We start from the raw sequence: 22,192 nt of genomic DNA on the forward strand, positions 1-22,192 counted from the left end.
ATGAGTAGCAGGAAATTACATCGTTAATTGAATACATTGCTCAATTTCTTAAAAAAATTGTCAAATTATATAAATACATCAAACAATAAAACCCCTATGAGCTGTTAAACCCCAATAGAAAAGTCCCAAATGATTTATAAGACTCAAATTCTTAATCTAACCCACGATTGAAAAGAACCGCTAAGGATTGTGGGAAATGTAGTTGAGAAGACTGCACTCCGGTGACCATATAAGGAGTTCCGCCGGAAGTCACGGATACCAACAAACTCAATAAGGAACTAAATGATTTAAATGATTGTACCAAACAGCAAGCCTAAAGAACTACTAGGTCGCAGAAGGAAGATCTCAAATACATAATACATAATGTCACTGTAAATCCCGGTCTCACCCGCGATCGGGGAGTACCGCTAAGGATTGTGGGGGATGTAGTCAAATTGCGGGACTCCAGCGGCCATATACGGAGTTCCGCCGGAAGTCACAGACGGTAACAGTGTTTAGAATCCTCCAGTTGAACCAACTACTTGGTTCCGCATAAAAGAAGGTGACCGGAAGTGACGCGACGCCTGCTCCATTTTCTTTCAGGAGGATCATGGGATAATGGATCTGCATCCAATGCAGGTTGCATTGGATGCAGATCCATTAAAAGTGAAGGGAAAAGAAAAATTGACAATATTGAGATTAATGGTAAAAAAACATGTTATTAAAGATTTTATAACATGCGATAGCAAAAACGTAATATATGCCATCAAGTGCAGCTGTAATTTATTTTACATTGGACGTACCACCAGAGCATTGAAAGTTCGCCTTGGAGAGCACGTTAGGAATATAAAAAAGGGTCTACCCACCCATTCACTTTCTGCCCACTTTCTTTAGGCTTGCTGTTTGGTACAATCATTTAAATCATTTAGTTCCTTATTGAGTTTGTTGGTATCCGTGACTTCCGGCGGAACTCCTTATATGGTCACTGGAGTGCAGTCTTCTCAACTACATTTCCCACAATCCTTAGCGGTTCTTTTCAATCGTGGGTTAGATTAAGAATTTGAGTCTTATAAATCATTTGGGACTTTTCTATTGGGGTTTAACAGCTCATAGGGGTTTTATTGTTTGATGTATTTATATAATTTGACAATTTTTTAAAGAAATTGAGCAATGTGTTCAATTAACGATGTAATTTCCTGCTACTCATTGATTGGATGTTTGTATCATAAATATGGAGACTCCTCACAGTACAGGTAGTTCTTGATAAAGGTCCTGCTAAAGACCGAAACGCGTTGAACAAACAGTACTGTGAGTAGCCTTGGATGACTAAAGTTGGATCCGTTTTTATTGCTGGAATTTTGTAGTTAAAATTTTTTTTGTTTTTTTCAAAATTTATCTGTAAGCACTTTTGGTGCACTTTGGAATTTCGGAAATAAATTCCCCTTTTTAAACATACAAAGAGGAACTTCTTTTATTTTTCCTGTGTATCCTGTGTGGACTAAGTCTCTGTTGGAACTTGCGTGACTTCGGATAAAAGATACCTTGATAGGAGTCGACTATCCATATACTCAGTGAGTTGTGGAACGCATATTACTGGTGTTAGGAAATAAAAGATACCTTTATGTGTATGTTTCAACTGCAAATTGTGTAAGTTGGGGTACGCATCTGACAAATTCTAAAGATACCTTTATGTGATTTATCATCGTACCTCCAGTGTGAGTTTTGGTACGCTCCCGAGTTTTGTACCTTAATATCACAAGGACATCCATTTACCAAAGATACCTTTATGGGTTTCCACTCACTTGTTTCTGTGTGAGTGGGGTACGCCCTTCTGTTTTCTGAGTTGTGGAAATATCCAGAGTGGTGTGAAACTGTTCTACACATATGTTTCCTTTCCCTTTTGTCTTTTATGAACATTGGGATCACTGCACGGTACTTCGAGAGGAGGAATAATAAACCAGAGAAGTTCTCAAGCCTCCATACGAAGGATACCTCCTTTCCTCAGTAATAAGGGATGTACTTTATGTGATAAGTGTATCTTATGCGCCCTGTACACAGATAGATACCACTCCATATTTTCCCATTGCATATTGTTTTTGTAAAAACTGGTGATTTTTACTTTGGTGTTTATAGTGGACGGGCAGCATTGCGCCACACAGGTGAACGGTTCAAAATCCCCTTTGTGTCTACCATAAAACCTGCTGAATCGTGAATGTTACGCAAAAAACAATTCAACATCACCCTTATCCATCGTATCCAAATACTCAAGTAAGGTGCCTGACCACTTTACTATAGCTTTTGCAATCCATGCACTAGCAATAGTGGGACGTAATATGGCCCTGAAGCGGTGTACATTGATTTAAGTGTATTATCAATTTTACGATCAGCCGGCTCCTTTAAGGCGGTAGATTCCTGAACAGGTAAGACCACCTTTTTTGAGAGTCTGGACACAAATGTGTCAACAATTGGCGGGTTTCCCATTTTTTCCTATCCGCCTCAGGGAAAAGGAACGCCACCTGGAACCTTTTAGGGATCTGGATTTTTTTCTCAGGGTTTCCCCATGCTTTCTCAAATATAGCATTTAATTCCTTTGACGCAGTGAAGGTTAGCGAGGCTTTCTTATTTTAAATTAAAAAAGCCTCCTCAACCTGCTCAGGTGTGGTATCAATATTCAACACATCCCTGATAGCCTCTATCATCAATTTCACCCCCTTTGCAAGAGAGGCAGACTCCCGCAACACATCCCCATTACCGTCTGTGGTGTCAGAATCGGTATCCGTGTCATCTTGCATGACATGAACAAGTGCACGTTTGTGGGGGTATATAGCGGAGCGTCCGGAGGTACCAGAATCGGGCAATACTGCCATAGAGTTCTGTAATACCTGGGTTGCAGATTCATTACTTGCAACCCTGTCTGGAATCTGAGAAATCCAAGATTTGATAGAGGAAAACCACTCAGGTTCCCTTGCTGGAACCTGTGCTAAACCAGTGCTATCCTGTTTACATGGAATGGGATCATCCTGGGAGGACATATCCGCAGCAGCATATGACACAGTGTCCCTGGACATAGCTAAAGGAGACCACCAAACACTCACACACACACACACACACACACACACACACACACACACAGGGGAGGGCAGACAGTTTCCCCCCAAGAATGGGAAGAGAGACACAGAGATTGGAGCCAACCCACACACAGCGCTTCTAACCAAAGGGAGACCCCTTGTCTGCGCTGACTGTGCACCTTAATAGGATACACAGTCATATTTCAACCTCCCCCCCCTTCTACAACCCCCTGGTACCGTTTACAGATAGCTGGAGTTGCTGTGCTGTGGAGGGACCTGTTTCTCCTGCGCAGCTCTGAGCAGGCAGGAAAATGGCGCTTAACGCTGCTGGGTCCGCTCTGAGGAGGAGAAGCTTGGCCCAAAATGGCGCTGTCTTCTCGCTCTTCCACTGATTATACTGGCCTGAGGATTGAGTGCTGGCCGAGATCCGAGGACCCAGACAGGCTTTGGGACTAGTGTAGGGTGTAGCGCTGGCTCAGGGCGCCCCTCACAGCACCGCACCATGTACTGCTGAGCCTCCCAGAGCGCAGTTAATACTGCGCTCCTATCCTGCTGCCGCCATCTTCACACCGACCCCCCCCCGCTTGCTAGGGGTTCGGTGTCTCAAGGGGGTGGCGGCATGCTGCTGGGGCGAGCCATCCCCTGCGGCGGGGAGCGATCTGACCCCTCAGGAGCTCAGGTTCCTGTCAGCGGAGTAAGTGGCTCAGACCCCGCAGGGCGGACACTACTCCCCCCCCCTTAGTCCCACGAAGCAGGGAGGCTGTTGCCAGCAGCCTCCCTGTAAAATAATAAACTCTAAATAAAACCTTTCTAGGGAAACATGGGAGAGCTCCACTAGCTGTGACCGGCTCCTCCGGGCACATTTTCTAAACCGAGTCTGGTAGGAGGGGCATAGAGGGAGGAGCCAGCCCACACTCTCAAACTCTTAAAGTGCCAATGGCTCCTGGTGGACCAATCTATACCCCATGGTACTAATGTGGACCCCAGCATCCTCACTGCTGAGCACAAACTCGAGTAGAGAGCAAAGCTGACTCACTAAAGTAAGAAGCAAACTCACAAAATGTGATCCACTAACACAGTAAACTCCGAGCTGGGATGCCCTCCAAATAAATCAGCCCACTTTTCAGAAACCTTGTTCACCCAGGCAGACAATTAGATGTTTAGCAGAACCTATAAAAAAAAAAAAAAAACGGAAAAAAAACCTGTGGTCTGTGCAATCTTTTCAGTGAGGGAGCACCAGGACAAATAAGTGACTGGAGAATTCACCATATGCGGAGCTTCCTACTTGAATCTAAGCAAGCTAGGGAGGGCAGAATGACAACAACCTGCAGGAGATCTGAACCTTCCAATCTGGATGAGCCCAGTCTTTATATAGGAGATCTTCAAAATGAGATATTGGAAATGTAACCAACTGTTTTTAATCACACTTGAAAAGAATAGTATCTAAAGCCTCAGAGTCTTCTGTGTCTTGAATGTAAAGAGCTTGCTTAACTGCCTATACCACAGTCTCCACATGCTGCACATTAACATTATCATCAAACTGAGATAAATCAGGGTCAGAATCCTCCACAAGATCCTCTTTCAAACTCTGGATTCCTGGACACTGACATTTTGGGCCTTGGCCAAAGTAGATGACACTTGAACATCTGTGTGTATTGAGCAAGCCAAATCTTAAGCCTAGGTTGACTCCTCTGAACCCATTTGAGAGGGTCCTCTAGTAAATCTGGCAGCAAGATAAAGGGACAGAGCATACTCATCTGCAGAACCTGACTCTCCAACAGTTGGAGGACAAATGCCTTGAAAAGTCGACCATGACATCAGTAAGAGTAGCACCCTATGAATACGTTCCCACTGTCCTGGGTGACCATTCCAGCAAACCGGACCCTGAGCTCCCACCTCACAGAGAGTTTCCTGGTCTTGATGTGCCACTAGAAATTTTATTTTGCATTTTGAGCAAGCAGAAGAGCTACAGATGAGCTTTTAAATCGGGATGTTCCCATAGGACCAATCCTAATGATAGATAATGCATACTCAAGTATAATAACTTAGACCAGCAATACAAACACTGAAAGGATTAAAGTGTAACAAACAATAATACTCTCCCAAACACACAGCATGCTGTTCATCCACAAATCAATCCAAAATTGATACCCTCCAAACCAATCCCCTTAAGGCAGGCATGTCAAACTCAAAATCCCAACAGTGCCGAATAATCAAGGTCTAAGTCTTGTGTGGGACACAAAAAAAAAAAAAATAGTCTTGTATGCAATTACAAAACCTAACAATAAAGTATTATCAAAGAGATGTCAAGTATCGGGAAGAAAACAACTTTAATAGTGTGAGCTGGGAGCAGTATTAATCCCCCTCATATGTCATTGTGCAGTCCACTTTCCTCTATCCGTGTGAGGTGGTGAGCGGTGTTATTCCTGTAAGATATCTATATCTCACTGTGTGGTCACCTCTCTTCTATAATACATAGCGTAAACGAGTAAAATGTGTCACTTCCAGCCCCCATCTGTCTACACAGTCCAGCCACTTGCCCCCTGATATGCCCGCTTGCTCTTTGTGTCCCCTCCAGCCACAAGCCCTCTGTGCCTCCTGTGTCCATTCAGTGTTCAACCCCTGTACCAGCACCCCCCAATTTACCATCTTTGATGAGAGAGGTTTTTCTATCACACACATACATGGTGTGATGGCTTCAGAGCTAATGGCGCTGAACAGGCTGGATGTGGCGGGGGGGGGAGGGGGGCGGCAGAGCTTTGCAAAGGCAGCCGAGCATGCTCAGCAGCTCCCCTGTAGACATTTACCCATCTCTATCACGATCTTCTTGCGCATATACAGAACGGTGAATGCTGCCCAATCAGAGCTAAGCTCCGATCACGGCAGACGGGCTAACAGTCACTCATCCAGCGGTGGCACGCCACATTCCATTGTTTTAAAAAAAAAGTAAACTTGGGCCACTAAAGTACGCATTGTGGGCCGCGAGTTTGACGCATATTCCTTAGGGCAGGCATGTCCAAACTGCGGCCCTCCAGCTGTTGTGAAACTACATATCCCAGTATGCCTTGACAGTTTTGCTGTCAGAGAATTCTAAAGCTGTGTCAGGGTATGCTGGGATGTGTAGTTTCTCAACAGCTGGAGGGCCGCAGTTTGGACATGCCTGCCTTAGGGCATCGAGGGTGAGGAAGAGAACACACAGGCCTGCTCTGGCATCACTTTTGACTGTCCTGAGAAGAGCCAGAACTGACACAGCAGCAGTGTAGAAGCTGAGGCAGGAGTTTGATTTGGCGTGCTTGCCAAGCCGGGAAGCACACCTTAGATAGAGGACACCACTGGCTACTTGTCTACCTCAGACACTAAGCAAGGGATTATGGTTGACAGCTGCATCAAGCCCAGCCGACCTCCCCATCCACGTAAAAAAAAAATTAACTGCAGTGGGGTTCAACCTCCTGGTAAAGAACAGGAGGAGACATCTTACCCTGCTCATTAAAAAGCATTAAACAGAGTACAAGTGAGATGGTCAACATCCCTGTTAAAAGCCTAAACAACACACAATATATATATATATATATATATATATGGATGAAGAAGGCGGCACTCAAGCAGACGTGAATTGCAGTAAAAAAGTGGTCAGTTTATTCTGACATGTTTCGGGGTAATCACCCCGTCCTCAGGGTCATGATGACCCCGAGGACGGGGTGATTACCCCGAAACATGTCAGAATAAACTGACCACTTTTTTACTGCAATTCACGTCTGCTTGAGTGCCGCCTTCTTCATCCATCTATATCCAGAGGTCTTCGCCTCCAGGAGGGCACCGCAGCACATACCATTTTATCAGAGTGAGTGCCGAGCACACAGCATCAAAAAAAAAAAAAAAAAAAAATTATATATATATATATATATATATATATATATATATATATATATATATATATATATATATATATATATATATATATATATATATATATATATATATATATATATATATATATATATTTTTATTTTTTTTATTTTTTGTAAGTAGCCCTTTCTTTCCTCTAGACATCATTAGCTTATGGCACCAAGACAGCTCAAAGCAAAAGGAGGAAAAATACTAACACATGAGGATACTTAACAGAATGCACATAAGATACTTACTAATAAGCTTGCCAGCAACATCCTTGTTGGGTCGGGACTCTTTGGGGTGTTTGTATAAATACATAACCGCTCTGCCAATGCCGCTGTGTTTTAAAGTCTCCTGGCTCACGCTGGGCAGCTAAAGGTAAAGAAAGTAAAAATACTTAAAATTATCAATTTGAGCAAATAAATATGACAGAAAAACAAAAAGAAAAAAAATAACCAAGACTATTGCTGAACATTAGATTATTCACTCTATATTCATTAGCAGGCATTGGAACCATGGTATAGAAATTTCAGGCCGGAGTTTTGGCGCTTCAAAAACATCTAAAAAAAATAAAAAATCTGAAACTCCTCAATCTCTATACAACCCCTAGCCCAGAGTTTCCCAAACTCCACCATTACAGTTTTAACGTCAATAGTTTTTATTAGAGAAAAGCATTTTATGGGGTACAAAATGAAAAGAGAGGGTGGGGGCATATAACATAATAAGAATTTACTTACCGATAATTCTATTTCTCGTAGTCCGTAGTGGATGCTGGGGACTCCGTCAGGACCATGGGGAATAGCGGCTCCGCAGGAGACAGGGCACAAAAGTAAAAGCTTTAGGATCAGGTGGTGTGCACTGGCTCCTCCCCCTATGACCCTCCTCCAAGCCTCAGTTAGGATACTGTGCCCGGACGAGCGTACACAATAAGGAAGGATTTTGAATCCCGGGTAAGACTCATACCAGCCACACCAATCACACTGTACAACCTGTGATCTGAACCCAGTTAACAGCATGATAACAGCGGAGCCTCTGAAAAGATGGCTCACAACAATAATAACCCGATTTTTGTAACAATAACTATGTACAAGTATTGCAGACAATCCGCACTTGGGATGGGCGCCCAGCATCCACTACGGACTACGAGAAATAGAATTATCGGTAAGTAAATTCTTATTTTCTCTGACGTCCTAAGTGGATGCTGGGGACTCCGTCAGGACCATGGGGATTATACCAAAGCTCCCAAACGGGCGGGAGAGTGCGGATGACTCTGCAGCACCGAGTGAGAGAACTCCAGGTCCTCCTCAGCCAGGGTGTGCCCCTGACCAAGTAGCAGCTCGGCAAAGTTGTAAAGCCGAGACCCCTCGGGCAGCCGCCCAAGATGAGCCCACCTACCTTGTGGAATGGGCATTTACATATTTTGGCTGTGGCAGGCCTGCCACAGAATGTGCAAGCTGAATTGCACTACACATCCAACTAGCAATCGTCTGCTTAGAAGCAAGAGCACCCAGTTTGTTGGGTGCATACAGGATAACAGCAAGTCAGTTTTCCTGACTCCAGCCGTCCTGGAAACCTATATTTTCAGGGCCCTGACAACATCTAGCAACTTGGAGTCCTCCAAGTCCCTAGTAGCCGCAGGTACCACAATAAGCTGGTTCAGGTGAAACGCTGACACCACCTTAGGGAGAAACTGGGGACGAGTCCGCAGCTCTGCCCTGTCCGAATGGACAATCAGATATGGGCTTTTGTGAGACAAAGCCGCCAATTCTGACACTCGCCTGGCCGAGGCCAGGGCCAACATCATGGTCACTTTCCATGTGAGATATTTCAAATCCACAGATTTGAGCGGTTTAAACCAATGTGATTTGAGGAATCCCAGAACTACGTTGAGATCCCACAGTGCCACTGGAGGCACAAAAGGGGGTTGTATATGCATTACTCCCTTGACAAACTTCTGGACTTCAGGAACTGAAGCCAATTCTTTCTGGAAGAAAATCGACAGGGCCGAAATTTGAACCTTAATGGACCCCAATTTTAGGCCCATAGACACTCCTGTTTGCAGGAAATGCAGGAATCGACCGAGTTGAAATTTCTTCGTGGGGCCTTCCTGGCCTCACACCACGCAACATATTTTCGCCACATGTGGTGATAATGTTGTGCGGTCACCTCCTTCCTGGCTTTGACCAGGGTAGGAATGACCTCTTCCGGAATGCCTTTTTCCCTTAGGATCCGGCGTTCAACCGCCATGCCGTCAAACGCAGCCGCGGTAAGTCTTGGAACAGACATGGTACTTGCTGAAGCAAGTCCCTTCTTAGCGGCAGAGGCCATGAGTCCTCTGTGAGCATCTCTTGAAGTTCCGGGTACCAAGTCCTTCTTGGCCAATCCGGAGCCACGAGTATAGTTCTTACTCATCTACGTCTTATAATTCTCAGTACCTTAGGTATGAGAAGCAGAGGAGGGAACACATACACCGACTGGTACACCCACGGTGTTACCAGAACGTCCACAGCTATTGCCTGAGGGTCTCTTGACCTGGCGCAATACCTGTCCAGTTTTTTGTTCAGGTGGGACGCCATCATGTCCACCTTTGGTCTTTTCCAACGGTTCACAATCATGTGGAAGACTTCCCGATGAAGTCCCCATTCTCCCGGGTGGAGGTCGTGCTGAGGAAGTCTGCTTCCCAGTTGTCCACTCCCGGAATGAACACTGCTGACAGTGCTATCACATGATTTTCCGCCCAGCGAAGAATCCTTGCAGTTTCTGCCATTGACCTCCTGCTTCTTGTGCCGCCCTGTCTGTTTACGTGGGCGACTGCCGTGATGTTGTCCCACTGGATCAATACCGGCTGACCTTGAAGCAGAGGTCTTGCTAAGCTTAGAGCATTGTAAATTGCTCTTAGCTCCAGTATATTTATGTGGAGAGAAGTCTCCAGACTTGATCACACTCCCTGGAAATTTTTTCCTTGTGTGACTGCTCCCCAGCCTTTCAGGCTGGCATCCGTGGTCACCAGGACCCAGTCCTGAATGCCGAATCTGTGGCCCTTTAGTAGATGAGCACTCTGCAGCCACCACAGAAGAGACACCCTTGTCCTTGGAGACAGGGTTATCCGCTGATGCATCTGAAGATGCGATCCTGACCATTTTTCCAGCAGATCCCACTGAAAAGTTCTTGCGTGAAATCTGCCGAATGGAATCGCTTCGTAAGAAGCCACCATTTTTCCCAGGACCCTTGTGCAATGATGCACTGACCCTTTTCCTGGTTTTAGGAGGTTCCTGACTAGCTCGGATAACTCCCTGGCTTTCTCCTCCGGGAGAAACACCTTTTTCTGGACTGTGTCCAGAATCATCCCTAGGAACAGCAGACGTGTCGTCGGAGACAGCTGCGATTTTGGAATATTTAGAATCCACCCGTGCTGTCGTAGAACTACTTGAGATAGTGCTACTCCGACCTCCAACTGTTCTCTGGACCTTGCCCTTATCAGGAGATCGTCCAAGTAAGGGATAATTAAGACGCCTTTTCTTTGAAGAAGAATCATCATTTCGGCCATTACCTTGGTAAAGACCCGGGGTGCCGTGGACAATCCAAACGGCAGCGTCTGAAACTGATAGTGACAGTTTTGTACCACGAACCTGAGGTACCCTTGGTGAGAAGGGCAAATTGGGACATGGAGGTAAGCATCCTTGATGTCCAGGGACACCATATAGTCCCCTTCTTCCTGGTTCGCTATCACTGCTCTGAGTGACTCCATCTTGATTTGAACCTTTGTATGTAAGTGTTCAAATATTTCAGATTTAGAATAGGTCTCACCGAGCCGTCTGGCTTCAGTACCACAATATAGTGTGGAATAATACCCCTTTCCTTGTTGTAGGAGGGGTACTTTGATTATCACCTGCTGGGAATACAGCTTGTGAATTGTTTCCAATACTGCCTCCCTGTCGGAGGGAGACGTTGGTAAAGCAGACTTCAGGAACCTGCGAGGGGGAGACGTCTCGAATTTCCAATCTGTACCCCTGGGATACTACTTGTAGGATCCAGGGGTCCACTTGCGAGTGAGCCCACTGCGCGCTGAAACTCTTGAGACGACCCCCCACCGCACCCGAGTCCGCTTGTACGGCCCCAGCGTCATGCTGAGGACTTGGCAAAAGCGGTGGAGGGCTTCTGTTCCTGGGAATGGGCTGCCTGCTGCAGTCTTCTTCCCTTTCCTCTATCCCTGGGCAGATATGACTGGCCTTTTGCCTGCTTGCCCTTATGGGGACGAAAGGACTGAGGCTGAAAAGACGGTGTCTTTTTCTGCTGAGATGCGACTTGGGGTAAAAAAGGTGGATTTTCCAGCTGTTGCCGTGGCCACCAGGTCCGATGGACCGACCCCAAATAACTCCTCCCCTTTATACGGCAATACTTCCATGTGCCGTTTGGAATCTGCATCACCTGACCACTGTCGTGTCCATAAACATCTTCTGGCAGATATAAACATCGCACTTACTCTTGATGCCAGAGTGCAAATATCCCTCTGTGCATCTCGCATATATAGAAATGCATCCTTTAAATGCTCTATAGTCAATAAAATACTGTCCCTGTCAAGGGTATCAATATTTTCAGTCAGGGAATCCGACCAAGCCACCCCAGCGCTGCACATCCAGGCTGAGGCGATCGCTGGTCGCAGTATAACACCAGTATGTGTGTATATACTTTTTAGGATATTTTCCAGCCTCCTATCAGCTGGCTCCTTGAGGGTGGCCGTATCTGGAGACGGTAACGCCACTTGTTTTGATAAGCGTGTGAGCGCCTTATCCACCCTAAGGGGTGTTTCCCAACGCGCCCTAACTTCTGGCGGGAAAGGGTATAACGCCAATAATTTTCTATCGGGGGAAACCCACGCATCATCACACACTTCATTTAATTTATCTGATTCAGGAAAAACTACAGGTAGTTTTTTCACACCCCACATAATACCCTCTTTTGTGGTACTTGTAGTATCAGAAATATGTAACACCTCCTTCATTGCCCTTAACATGTAACGTGTGGCCCAAATGGAAAATACGTTTGTTTCTTCACCGTCGACACTGGAGTCAGTGTCCGTGTCTGTGTCGACCGACTGAGGTAAATGGGCGTTTTAAAGCCCCTGACGGTGTTTGAGACGCCTGGACAGGTACTAATTGGTTTGCCGGCCGTCTCATATCGTCAACCGACCTTGCAGCGTGTTGACATTATCACGTAATTCCCTAAATAAGCCATTACAGGCAATTGCTCCGCCTCCTCACCAACATCGTCCTCATACATGTCGACACACACGTACCGACACACAGCACACACACAGGGAATGCTCTGATAGAGGACAGGACCCCACTAGCCCTTTGGGGAGACAGAGGGAGAGTTTGCCAGCACACACCAAAACGCTATATTATACAGGGACAACCTTATATAAGTGTTTTCCCTTATAGCATCTTAATATATAATAATATCGCCAAATAAGTGCCCCCCCTCTCTGTTTTAACCCCGTTTCTGTAGTGCAGTGCAGTGGAGAGCCTGGGAGCCTTCCTAGCAGCGGAGCTGTGTAGGAAAATGGTGCTGTGTGCTGAGGAGAATAGGCCCCGCCCCCTTTTCGGCGGGCTTCTTCTCCCGTTTTTCTGACAACCTGGCAGGGGTTAAATACATCCATATAGCCCCAGGGGCTATATGTGATGTATTTTTAGCCAGCAGAGGTACTTTCATTGCTGCCCCCCCAAGCGCCCTGCACCCTCAGTGACCGTTGGTGTGAAGTGTGCTGAGAGCAATGGCGCACAGCTGCAGTGCTGTGCGCTACCTCATGAAGACTGAGAAGTCTTCAGCCGCCGATTTCTGGACCTCTTCTCTCTTCAGCATCTGCAAGGGGGTCGGCGGCGCGGCTCCGGTGACCCATCCAGGCTGTACCTGTGATCGTCCCTCTGGAGCTAGTGTCCAGTAGCCTAAGAAGCCAATCCATCCTGCACGCAGGTGAGTTCACTTCTTCTCCCCTAAGTCCCTCGTTGCAGTGAGCCTGTTGCCAGCAGGACTCACTGAAAATAAAAAACCTAACAAAACTTTTACTCTAAGCAGCTCTTTAGGAGAGCCACCTAGATTGCACCCTTCTCGGCCGGGCACAAAAACCTAACTGAGGCTTGGAGGAGGGTCATAGGGGGAGGAGCCAGTGCACACCACCTGATCCTAAAGCTTTTACTTTTGTGCCCTGTCTCCTGCGGAGCCGCTATTCCCCATGGTCCTGACGGAGTCCCCAGCATCCACTTAGGACGTCAGAGAAAACACAGTAACACGATATAGGGGGGGGCACAAGGGAGGGGGGCATCCAGTAACACAATGGTGAAGGTACCTTGAAACAAATATGGCAGACATAAGAAAGAGAGCAGAGGAGAGAGAAGTACATAGGACAGAAGAGGAGAGGAGACTGCTGCAAGTGGCAGACAGACAGAAAATACAGGTTGAGTATCCCTTATCCAAAATGCTTGGGACCAGAAGTATTTTGGATATCGGATTTTTCCGTATTTTGGAATAATTGCATACCGTAATGAGATATCATGGTGATGGGACCTAAATCTAAGCACAGAATGCATTTATGTTTCATATACACCTTATACACACAGCCTGAAGGCAATTTTAGCCAATATTTTTTATAACTTTGTGCATTAAACAAAGTGTGTGTACATTCACACAAATCATTTGTTTCATATACACCTTATACACACAGCCTGAAGGTCATTTAATACAATATTTTTAATAACTTTGTGTATTAAGCAAAGTTTGTGTACATTGAGTCATCAAAAAACAAAGGTTTCACCATCTCACTCATTCAAAAAAGTCCGTATTTCGGAATATTCAGTATTTCGGAATATTTGGATATGGGATACTCAACCTGTATTAAGTTTGGGAGAGGAACTCAGGGGTAAAAACTGTGCAAAAGAAACAGATAATAAGATTTTACTTACCGGTAAATCTATTTCTCGTAGTCCGTAGTGGATGCTGGGGACTCCGTAAGGACCATGGGGAATAGACGGGCTCCGCAGGAGACAAGGCACTTTAAGAAAGAATTAGGACTACTGGTGTGCACTGGCTCCTCCCTCTATGTCCCTCCTCCAGACCTCAGTTAAGGAAACTTTGCCCGGAAGAGCTGACAGTACAAGGAAAGGATTTTGGAATCCAGGGTAAGACTCATACCAGCCACACCAATCACACCGTATAACTCGTGATAAACTTACCCAGTTAACAGTATGAACAACAGAGCATCAGACAAACCTGATGCAACCATAACATAACCCTTATTTAAGCAATAACTATATACAAGTATTGCAGAAGAAGCCCGCACTTGGGACGGGCGCCCAGCATCCACTACGGACTACGAGAAATAGATTTACCGGTAAGTAAAATCTTATTTTCTCTAACGTCCTAGTGGAGGCTGGGGACTCTGTTAGGACCATGGGGATTATACCAAAGCTCCCAAACGGGCGGGAGAGTGCGGATGACTCTGCAGCACCGAATGAGCAAACTCAAGGTCCTCCTCAGCCAGGGTATCAAGCTTGTAGAACTTTGCAAAGGTGTTTGAACCCGACCAAGTAGCTGCTCGGCAAAGCTGTAATGCCGAGATCCCTCGGGCAGCCGCCCAAGAAGAGCCCACCTTCCTTGTGGAATGGGCTTTTACTGATTTTGGATGCGGCAATCCAGCCGCAGAATGAGCCTGCTGAATCGTGTTACAGATCCAGCGAGCAATAGTTTGCTTTAAAGCAGGAGCACCCAGCTTGTTGGATGCATACAGGGTAAACAGCGAGTCAGTTTTCCTGCGCCGTTCTGGCTACATAAATCTTCAAAGCCCTGACTACATCTAGTAACTTGGAATCCTCCAAGTCACGAGTAGCCGCAGGCACCACAATAGGTTGGTTCAAATGAAAGGATGACACCACCTTCGGCAGAAATTGCGGACGAGTCCGTAACTCTGCCCTGTCCATATGGAACACCAGATAGGGGCTTTTACATGACAAAGCCGCCAATTCTGACACACGCCTAGCCGGAGCTAAGGCCAATAGCATGACCACTTTCCACGTGAGATATTTTAACTCCACGGTCTTAAGTGGCTCAAACCAGTGAGATTTCAGGAAACTCAACACCACGTTAAGATCCCAAGGTGCCACTGGTGGCACAAAAGGGAGCTGAATATTCAGCACTCCCTTTATAAACGTCTGAACTGCAGGAAGAGAAGCCAGTTCCTTTTGAAAGAAAATGGATAGGGCCGAAATCTGGACCTTAATGGACCCTAATTTTAAGCCCATAGTCACTCCCGCCTGTAGGAAGTGAAGGAAACGGCCCAGTTGGAATTCCTCTGTAGGGGCCTTCCTGGCCTCACACCAAGCAACATATTTTCGCCATATACGGTGATAATGTTTTGCTGTCACGTCCTTCCTAGCCTTTATCAGCGTAGGAATAACCTCATCCGGAACGCCTTTTTCCGCTAGGATCCGGCGTTCAACCGCCATGCCGTCAAACGCAGCCGCGGTAATTCTTGGAACAGACAGGGCCTCTGTTGCAACAGATCCTGTCTGAGAGGCAGAGGCCATGGGTCCTCTGTGAGCATTTCTAGCAGTTCCGGATACCAAGCCCTTCTTGGCCAATCCGGAACAATGAGTATTGTTCTCACTCCTCTTTTTCTTACGATTCTCAGCACCTTGTGTATGAGAGGAAGAGGAGGAAACACATAAACCGACTGGAACACCCACGGTGTCACTAGTGCGTCCACAGCTATCGCCTGAGGGTCTCTTGACCTGGCGCAATACCTTTGTAGCTTTTTGTTGAGGCGGGATGCCATCATGTCCACCTGTGGCAGTTCCCATCGATTTGTAATCTGTGTGAAGACCTCTTGATGAAGTCCCCACTCTCCCGGGTGGAGGTCGTGCCTGCTGATGAAGTCTGCTTCCCAGTTGTCCACTCCCGGAATGAACACTGCTGACAGTGCTTGCACGTGATTCTCTGCCCAGCGAAGAATTCTGGTGGCTTCTGCCATTGCCACCCTACTTCTTGTGCCGCCCTGGCTGTTTACATGAGCCACTGAGGTGATGTTGTCTGACTGAATCAGCACCAGTTGGTTGCGAAGCAGAGGCTCCGCTTGACTCAGGGCGTTGTATATGGCCCTTAGTTCAGGATATTGATGTGCAGACAAGTCTCCTGACTTGACCACAGCCCCTGGAAGTTTCTTCCCTGAGTGACTGCCCCCCACCCTCGGAGGCTTGCATCCGTGGTCACCAGGACCCAGTCCTGTATGCCGAACCTGCGGCCCTCGAGAAGGTGAGCACTCTGCAGCCACCACAGAAGAGACACCCTGGCCCTGGGGGACAGGGTGATCAGCCGATGCATCTGAAGATGCGATCCGGACCACTTGTCCAACAGATCCCACTGAAAGGTCCTCGCATGTAACCTGCCGAAGGGAATGGCTTCGTATGATGCCACCATCTTTCCCAGGACTCGCGTGCATAGATGCACCGACACCTGTTTTGGTTTTAAGAGGTCTCTGACCAGAGTCACGAGCTCCTGGGCCTTCTCCTCCGGGAGAAACACCTTCTTCTGTTCTGTGTCCAGAATCATGCCCAGGAAGGGCAGACTCGTCGTAGGAATCAGCTGCGACTTTGGAATATTCAGAATTCAGCCGTGCTGTTGTAACACCTCCCGAGAGTGTGCTACGCTGATCAGCAACTGCTCTCTGGACCTCGCCTTTATGAGGAGATCGTCCAAGTATGGGATAATTGTAACTCCTTGCTTTCGCAGAAGCACCATCATTTCTGCCATTACCTTGGTAAATATTCTCGGTGCCGTGGACAGACCAAACGGCAACGTCTGGAATTGGTAATGACAGTCCTGTACCACAAATCTGAGGTACTCCTGATGAGGTGGATAAATGGGGACATGCAGGTAAGCATCCTTTATGTCCAGAGACACCATAAAATCCCCCTCTTCCAGGCTTGCAATGACCGCCCTGAGCGATTCCATCTTGAACTTGAACCTTTTCAGGTAAATGTTCAGGGATTTTAAATTCAATATGGGTCTGACCGAACCGTCCGGTTTCGGAACCACAAACATTGTGGAATAGTAACCCCTTCCCTGTTGAGGGAGGGGAACCTTTACCACCACCTGCTGGAGATATAATTTGTGAATTGCCGCTAACACTACTTCCCTTTCCATGGAGGAAGCTGGCAGGGCCGATTTGAGGTAACGGTGAGGGGGCATCACTTCGAATTCCAGCTTGTATCCCTGAGACACAATCTGTATAGCCCAGGGATCCACCCGTGAGCGAACCAACTGGTGGCTGAAATTTCGGAGACGCGCCCCCACCGCTCCTGGCTCCACCTGTGGAGCCCCAGCATCATGCGGTGGATTTAGTGGAAGCCGGGGAGGACTTCTGTTCCTGGGAACAAGCTGTATTGTGCAGCTTCTTTCCTCTACCCCTGCCTCTGGCAAGAAAGGACGCACCTCTGACTTTCTTGCCTCTTTGTGATCGAAAGGACTGCATTTAGTAATACGGTGCTTTCTTAGGTTGTGAGGGAATATATGGCAAAAAATTTGACTTCCCAGCTGTAGCTGTGGAAACTAGGTCCGAGAGACCGTCCCCAAACAATTCCTCACCCTTATAAAGGTAAGACCTCCATGTGCTTTTTTGAGTCGGCATCACCTGTCCATTGCCGAGTCCACAGGACCCTTCTGGCAGAAATCGACATTGCATTTATTCTAGAGCCCAGTAGGCAAATGTCTCTCTGGGCATCCCTCATGTATAGGACAGCGTCTTTTATATGCCCCAGGGTCAGCAATATAGTATCCTTGTCCAAGGTATCAAGCTCCTCAGACAGAGTATCTGTCCATGCTGCTACAGCACTACACATGCAGGCCGACGCAATTGCCGGCCTTAGTAGGGTACCTGAATGTGTATAAACGGACTTCAGGATACCTTCCTGCTTTCTATCCGCATGATCTTTTAGGGCGGCCGTATCCTGTGACGGCAGGGCTACCTTCTTAGATAAGCGTGTCAAAGCTTTGTCTACCCTAGGGGAGGATTCCCAGCATAACCTGTCCGTTGGCTGGAAAGGATACGCCATAAGTAACCGTTTGGAAATCTGCATTTTCCTATCAGGAGAATCCCAAGCTTTTTCACATAACTCATTTAACTCATGTGAAGGGGGAGAAGTCACTTCTTGCCTTCTCTCTCCAAACATATAAACCCTCTTGGCAGGGACAGGGTTTTCCTCTGAGATGCTATAATCATGTAGCGGATGGCTTTAGCCATTTTAGGCTGCAACTTTGCATCATCGCCATCGACACTGGAGTCAGAATCCGTGTCAACAATTTGGGATAGTGGGCGCTTCTGAGACCCTGACGGCCTCTGCGCTGTAGGATCAGGCATGGGTCGGGACCCTATACAAAAGAAAAGGTACAATCTCACTGTTTGCGCTCCAAATGTCCCTTCACTTGAATAATCCTCGCGTTGATGGTAAACACATGAAATAAAAAATAAAACACAATATAGTGTAATACTGTTGATGAAAAGAGTTCTTCTCCCTTGTGTAATGGAGATATAGTAAGTGATGGAAAGAAAGTCCCAATGCAGGTCAAACGTCCACCTTCTTTATGGGGTCACCCGAAATGATGTGATGATAACTTGACAAAGGGGTTCTTACATGTATGCTTACTTGTAAGGGTATGATAGAAAGCCCGTAAAGGTTTCTTTTAGAGAAGGAATCTCTTACTTGTTCTTTAGGCCATGTGGTGTGGGTAGAAGCCACTCATGGAAAATATTGGTATGAAATTAAGAGAGGGGAAGCCAGATTAGGGCAAGAAAAAACCCCTTTTAATTTTTTGTTTAAAAAACAAACAACAAAACGTACCCAGAGTGGGAAACAGAGATGGATTTCAGCTGACAGAGTTACATCCGGATATAACAAGGTCATATGTTCCACTACAAAGGGTACACTTGTATAAAATCTTTAAAAATAACACTGTTTCGACGCGTTTCGACGCACTGCGGCGTCTTTTTCAAGATAGAACAGTGTATTTCACACTGGTGTGCAGCATCTCATATCTGGTCAGCTGTATGGGTCGGGACCCTGACTGTCCCAAGGCATAAGCTTTATCCAACCTTTTATGCAAGGAGTTTACATTATCATTTAACACCTTCCACATATCCATCCAATCAGGTGTCGGCGCCGTCGGCGGAGACACCACATTCATCTGCACCTGCTCTGCTTCCACATAGCCTTCCTCGTCAAACATGTCGACACAAGCGTACCGACACACCACACACACAGGGGATGCTCTATTTGAGGACAGAACCCCCACAATGCCTTTTGGAGAGACAGAGAGAGAGTATGCCAGCACACACCCCAGCGCTATATGACCCAGGAATTACACAGTAACTTAGTGTTTACCCAGTAGCTGCTGTATATACTGATATTGCGCTAAATTTATGTGCCCCCCCCTCTTTTTACCCTCTTTCTACCGTGAATCTGCAGGGGAGAGCCTGGGGAGCTTCCTCTCAGCGGAGCTGTGGAGAGAAAATGGTGCTGGTGATTGCTGAGGAAGAAGCCCCGCCCCCTCAGCGGCGGGCTTTTGTCCCGCGATTTTGTGTAAAATAATGGCGGGGGCTCATGCATGTATACAGTGCCCAACTGTAAATATGCCCTTTTATGCCAAGAGGTACTTAATTGCTGCCCAGGGCGCCCCCCCCCTGCGCCCTGCACCCTACAGTGACCGGAGTGTGTGGGTTTGATGTGGGAGCAATGGCGCACAGCTGCAGTGCTGTGCGCTACCTCATATGAAGACTGGAGTCTTCTGCCGCCGCTTTTTACGTCTTCTTGCTTCACACGCCGGCTTCTGGCTTTGCGAGGGGGACGGCGGCGCGGCTCCGGGATCGGACGACCAAGGGTGCGTTCCTGTGTTCGATCCCTCTGGAACTAATGGTGTCCAGTAGCCTAAGAAGCATGACCTATCCGCAGTTAGTAGGTCTTCTTCTCTCCCCTCAGTCCCACGTAGCAGAGAGCCTGTTGCCAGCAGATCTCTCTGAAAATAAAAAATCCTAACAAAATACTTTCTTATTAGCAAGCTCAGGAGAGCTCACTAAAGTGCACCCAGCTCGGCCGGGCACAGATTCTAACTGAGGTCTGGAGGAGGGGCATAGAGGGAGGAGCCAGTGCACACCAGTAGTCCTAATTCTTTCTTAAAGTGCCCTGTCTCCTGCGGAGCCCGTCTATTCCCCATGGCCCTTACGGAGTCCCCAGCATCCACTAGGACGTTAGAGAAATATCGTTTTAAAGAGGCATAACATGTGAAACATGTGAAAAATATAAATCAAGAGGGATATGTAGAGGCATAGGGAGAGAAAGGGGACTGAAACAAAAACATAAGCATGACCCTACACCCGATTAGGGCAAGAGAAGGAAAGCCCACCCTATAATGAAACCAAGGGAGCTACTCCGGGAGGAGACCTACAATGCCATCACTCACTATCAGGGTGTTCAGTTAGACTAAAATGGGCTGAAACGCTGTTAGAAGGGTTGTGGAAGTACTGGGAACCTGGACCAGTAGTAACAAACACCTGCCATAGGGACCAGCGGGTCAGGGGGGAGGAAGCGGTGTTGGAGACAGGGAAGTATTCAGTTTCCATGAGGTAGTGGTGATGCGCTTTGTGAATAACGTTTAGTAGAATCGGGGCGGTAGATTGCTTCCATAACTGAGCAAGATTAGCGCGAGCGGCTATCAAAATATGTCCCAGAACATATCTGCTAGTAGGAGGGGCGAGGGAGGGAAATAAATGAAGTAATGGTACAATCGGATCAGGGGTAAGTTGTGTGTGGAGAACCTTATTAATCAAATCAAACACCTCGGACAAGTATTGTGTAATTATCGGGCAGGACCAGAATATGCGGTAAATATGTCCTATTGATCCACAGAGTCTCCAGCATTTATCGCTGCAGGTAGTCCAAAACTTGTGTAATCGGTTGGGGGTCAAATACAGTCTATGGACTAGTTTAATATGCATTTCAGTGTGGTTCAGGCATTGGGACATGGAGTGGGAGGTCAGGAAAACAGTACGCCATTCATCTGAGCAGTAGATTTGGAGGGGGAGATAGGGGTAATCAGTAGCTTGTACCAGAATGAGATATCGCCCCTGGATTTATTTAAAGAAAGCCGGGAGAAAAGGGCTTGCGAGGTGGAATCCAGAGTTAGTAATGTAGTAGGGATCGATTTCCACCAGTGCGCGACCTGATAATAGTGGAAAAGTTCCAGAGCAGGAAGGGAGAATTTCTGTTGGAGAGCAGGGAAGGACAACATGAAAAGTCCATTCAATATATCCCCCAGATAGAGTATGCCCAGCTGTCTCCATTTGAAAAGATTTAGATGGGGGATTATCGCTGAGAGGGTGGTAATGGAGACCTGGGCGATGCAGCAAGCAGGTGACAACAGGACGGCGGGTAGAGTATCCCAAGTCTTAAGCGAAGCTTGAGTGGATGGGAGAAGATGTGGGAGGGCAGGTCGGAGCATCTTGGGAATGCGGAAAAGATCTGCAAGGGGGACCGAATGGGCTTGAGTTTGTTCCAGTTCCACCCAAGATACTAGAGAATCAGTGATAAAATAATGTTTAAGGGAGGATAATAGGGAAGCTTCCTGGTATAGAGAGATGCTGGGTAAATAGAGGCCCCCTAAGGCACTTGGTAAAATCATTTTGGAGTGAGCCAGTAATGGGGGTTTAGAAGACCAGACATACTTGGTCAATATAGAAGAACAAGTCTGAAGGGCTTTTTTTGGGAAGGTATACGGGATCGTGCGTAACAGGTACATCAGTTTGGGCAGGAGGGACATTTTGAATGCAGCCATACGTCCTAGCCAGGAGACTTCGTATGCCGCCCAAGATTTTGATAAAGCCTCTAATGTAACTAATAAAGGGGAAAGATTATAGGTGAAGACATCGGGAGTGCGAATAGGGATATGGACACCTAAGTATGTTATCGAGTTAACCTGCCAGTTATAGGGAAAAGAAGATTGGAGGGTCGAAAGAGCGTGGGAGAGGTTAATGGGCAGGGCGTCAGTCTTTGTGATGTAAAGTTTGTAATAGGAGGCTAAGCTGAAGGCATGTAAGATAGAGGTCAGAAGAGGGAGAGTGGTGGAAGGGTCAGAAATAAAGAGAAGAACATCGTCCGCAAAAAGGCTTAATTTATGGCGGGAGGAGCCGAACTTTAGAGCTGGAAAGTGGGGATGGT

General features: G+C 46.9%; 1 protein-coding gene across 2 annotated transcripts in view; it reads right to left on the reverse strand.

Annotated features, from left to right (window-relative positions):
* LOC134909212 (protein IWS1 homolog) overlaps positions 1–22,192 on the reverse strand; it is a 236,963-nt gene that overhangs the window by 91,635 nt on the left and 123,136 nt on the right. For both annotated transcript variants that reach the window (XM_063915863.1, XM_063915864.1), the window contains exon 10: positions 7,190–7,307. In XM_063915863.1, coding sequence (XP_063771933.1) covers positions 7,190–7,307 — 118 coding nt within the window. The remainder of the gene's footprint in view (positions 1–7,189; positions 7,308–22,192) is intronic.

The sequence above is a fragment of the Pseudophryne corroboree genome, chromosome 4, assembly GCF_028390025.1.
Source record: "Pseudophryne corroboree isolate aPseCor3 chromosome 4, aPseCor3.hap2, whole genome shotgun sequence".
NCBI lineage: Eukaryota > Metazoa > Chordata > Amphibia > Anura > Myobatrachidae > Pseudophryne > Pseudophryne corroboree.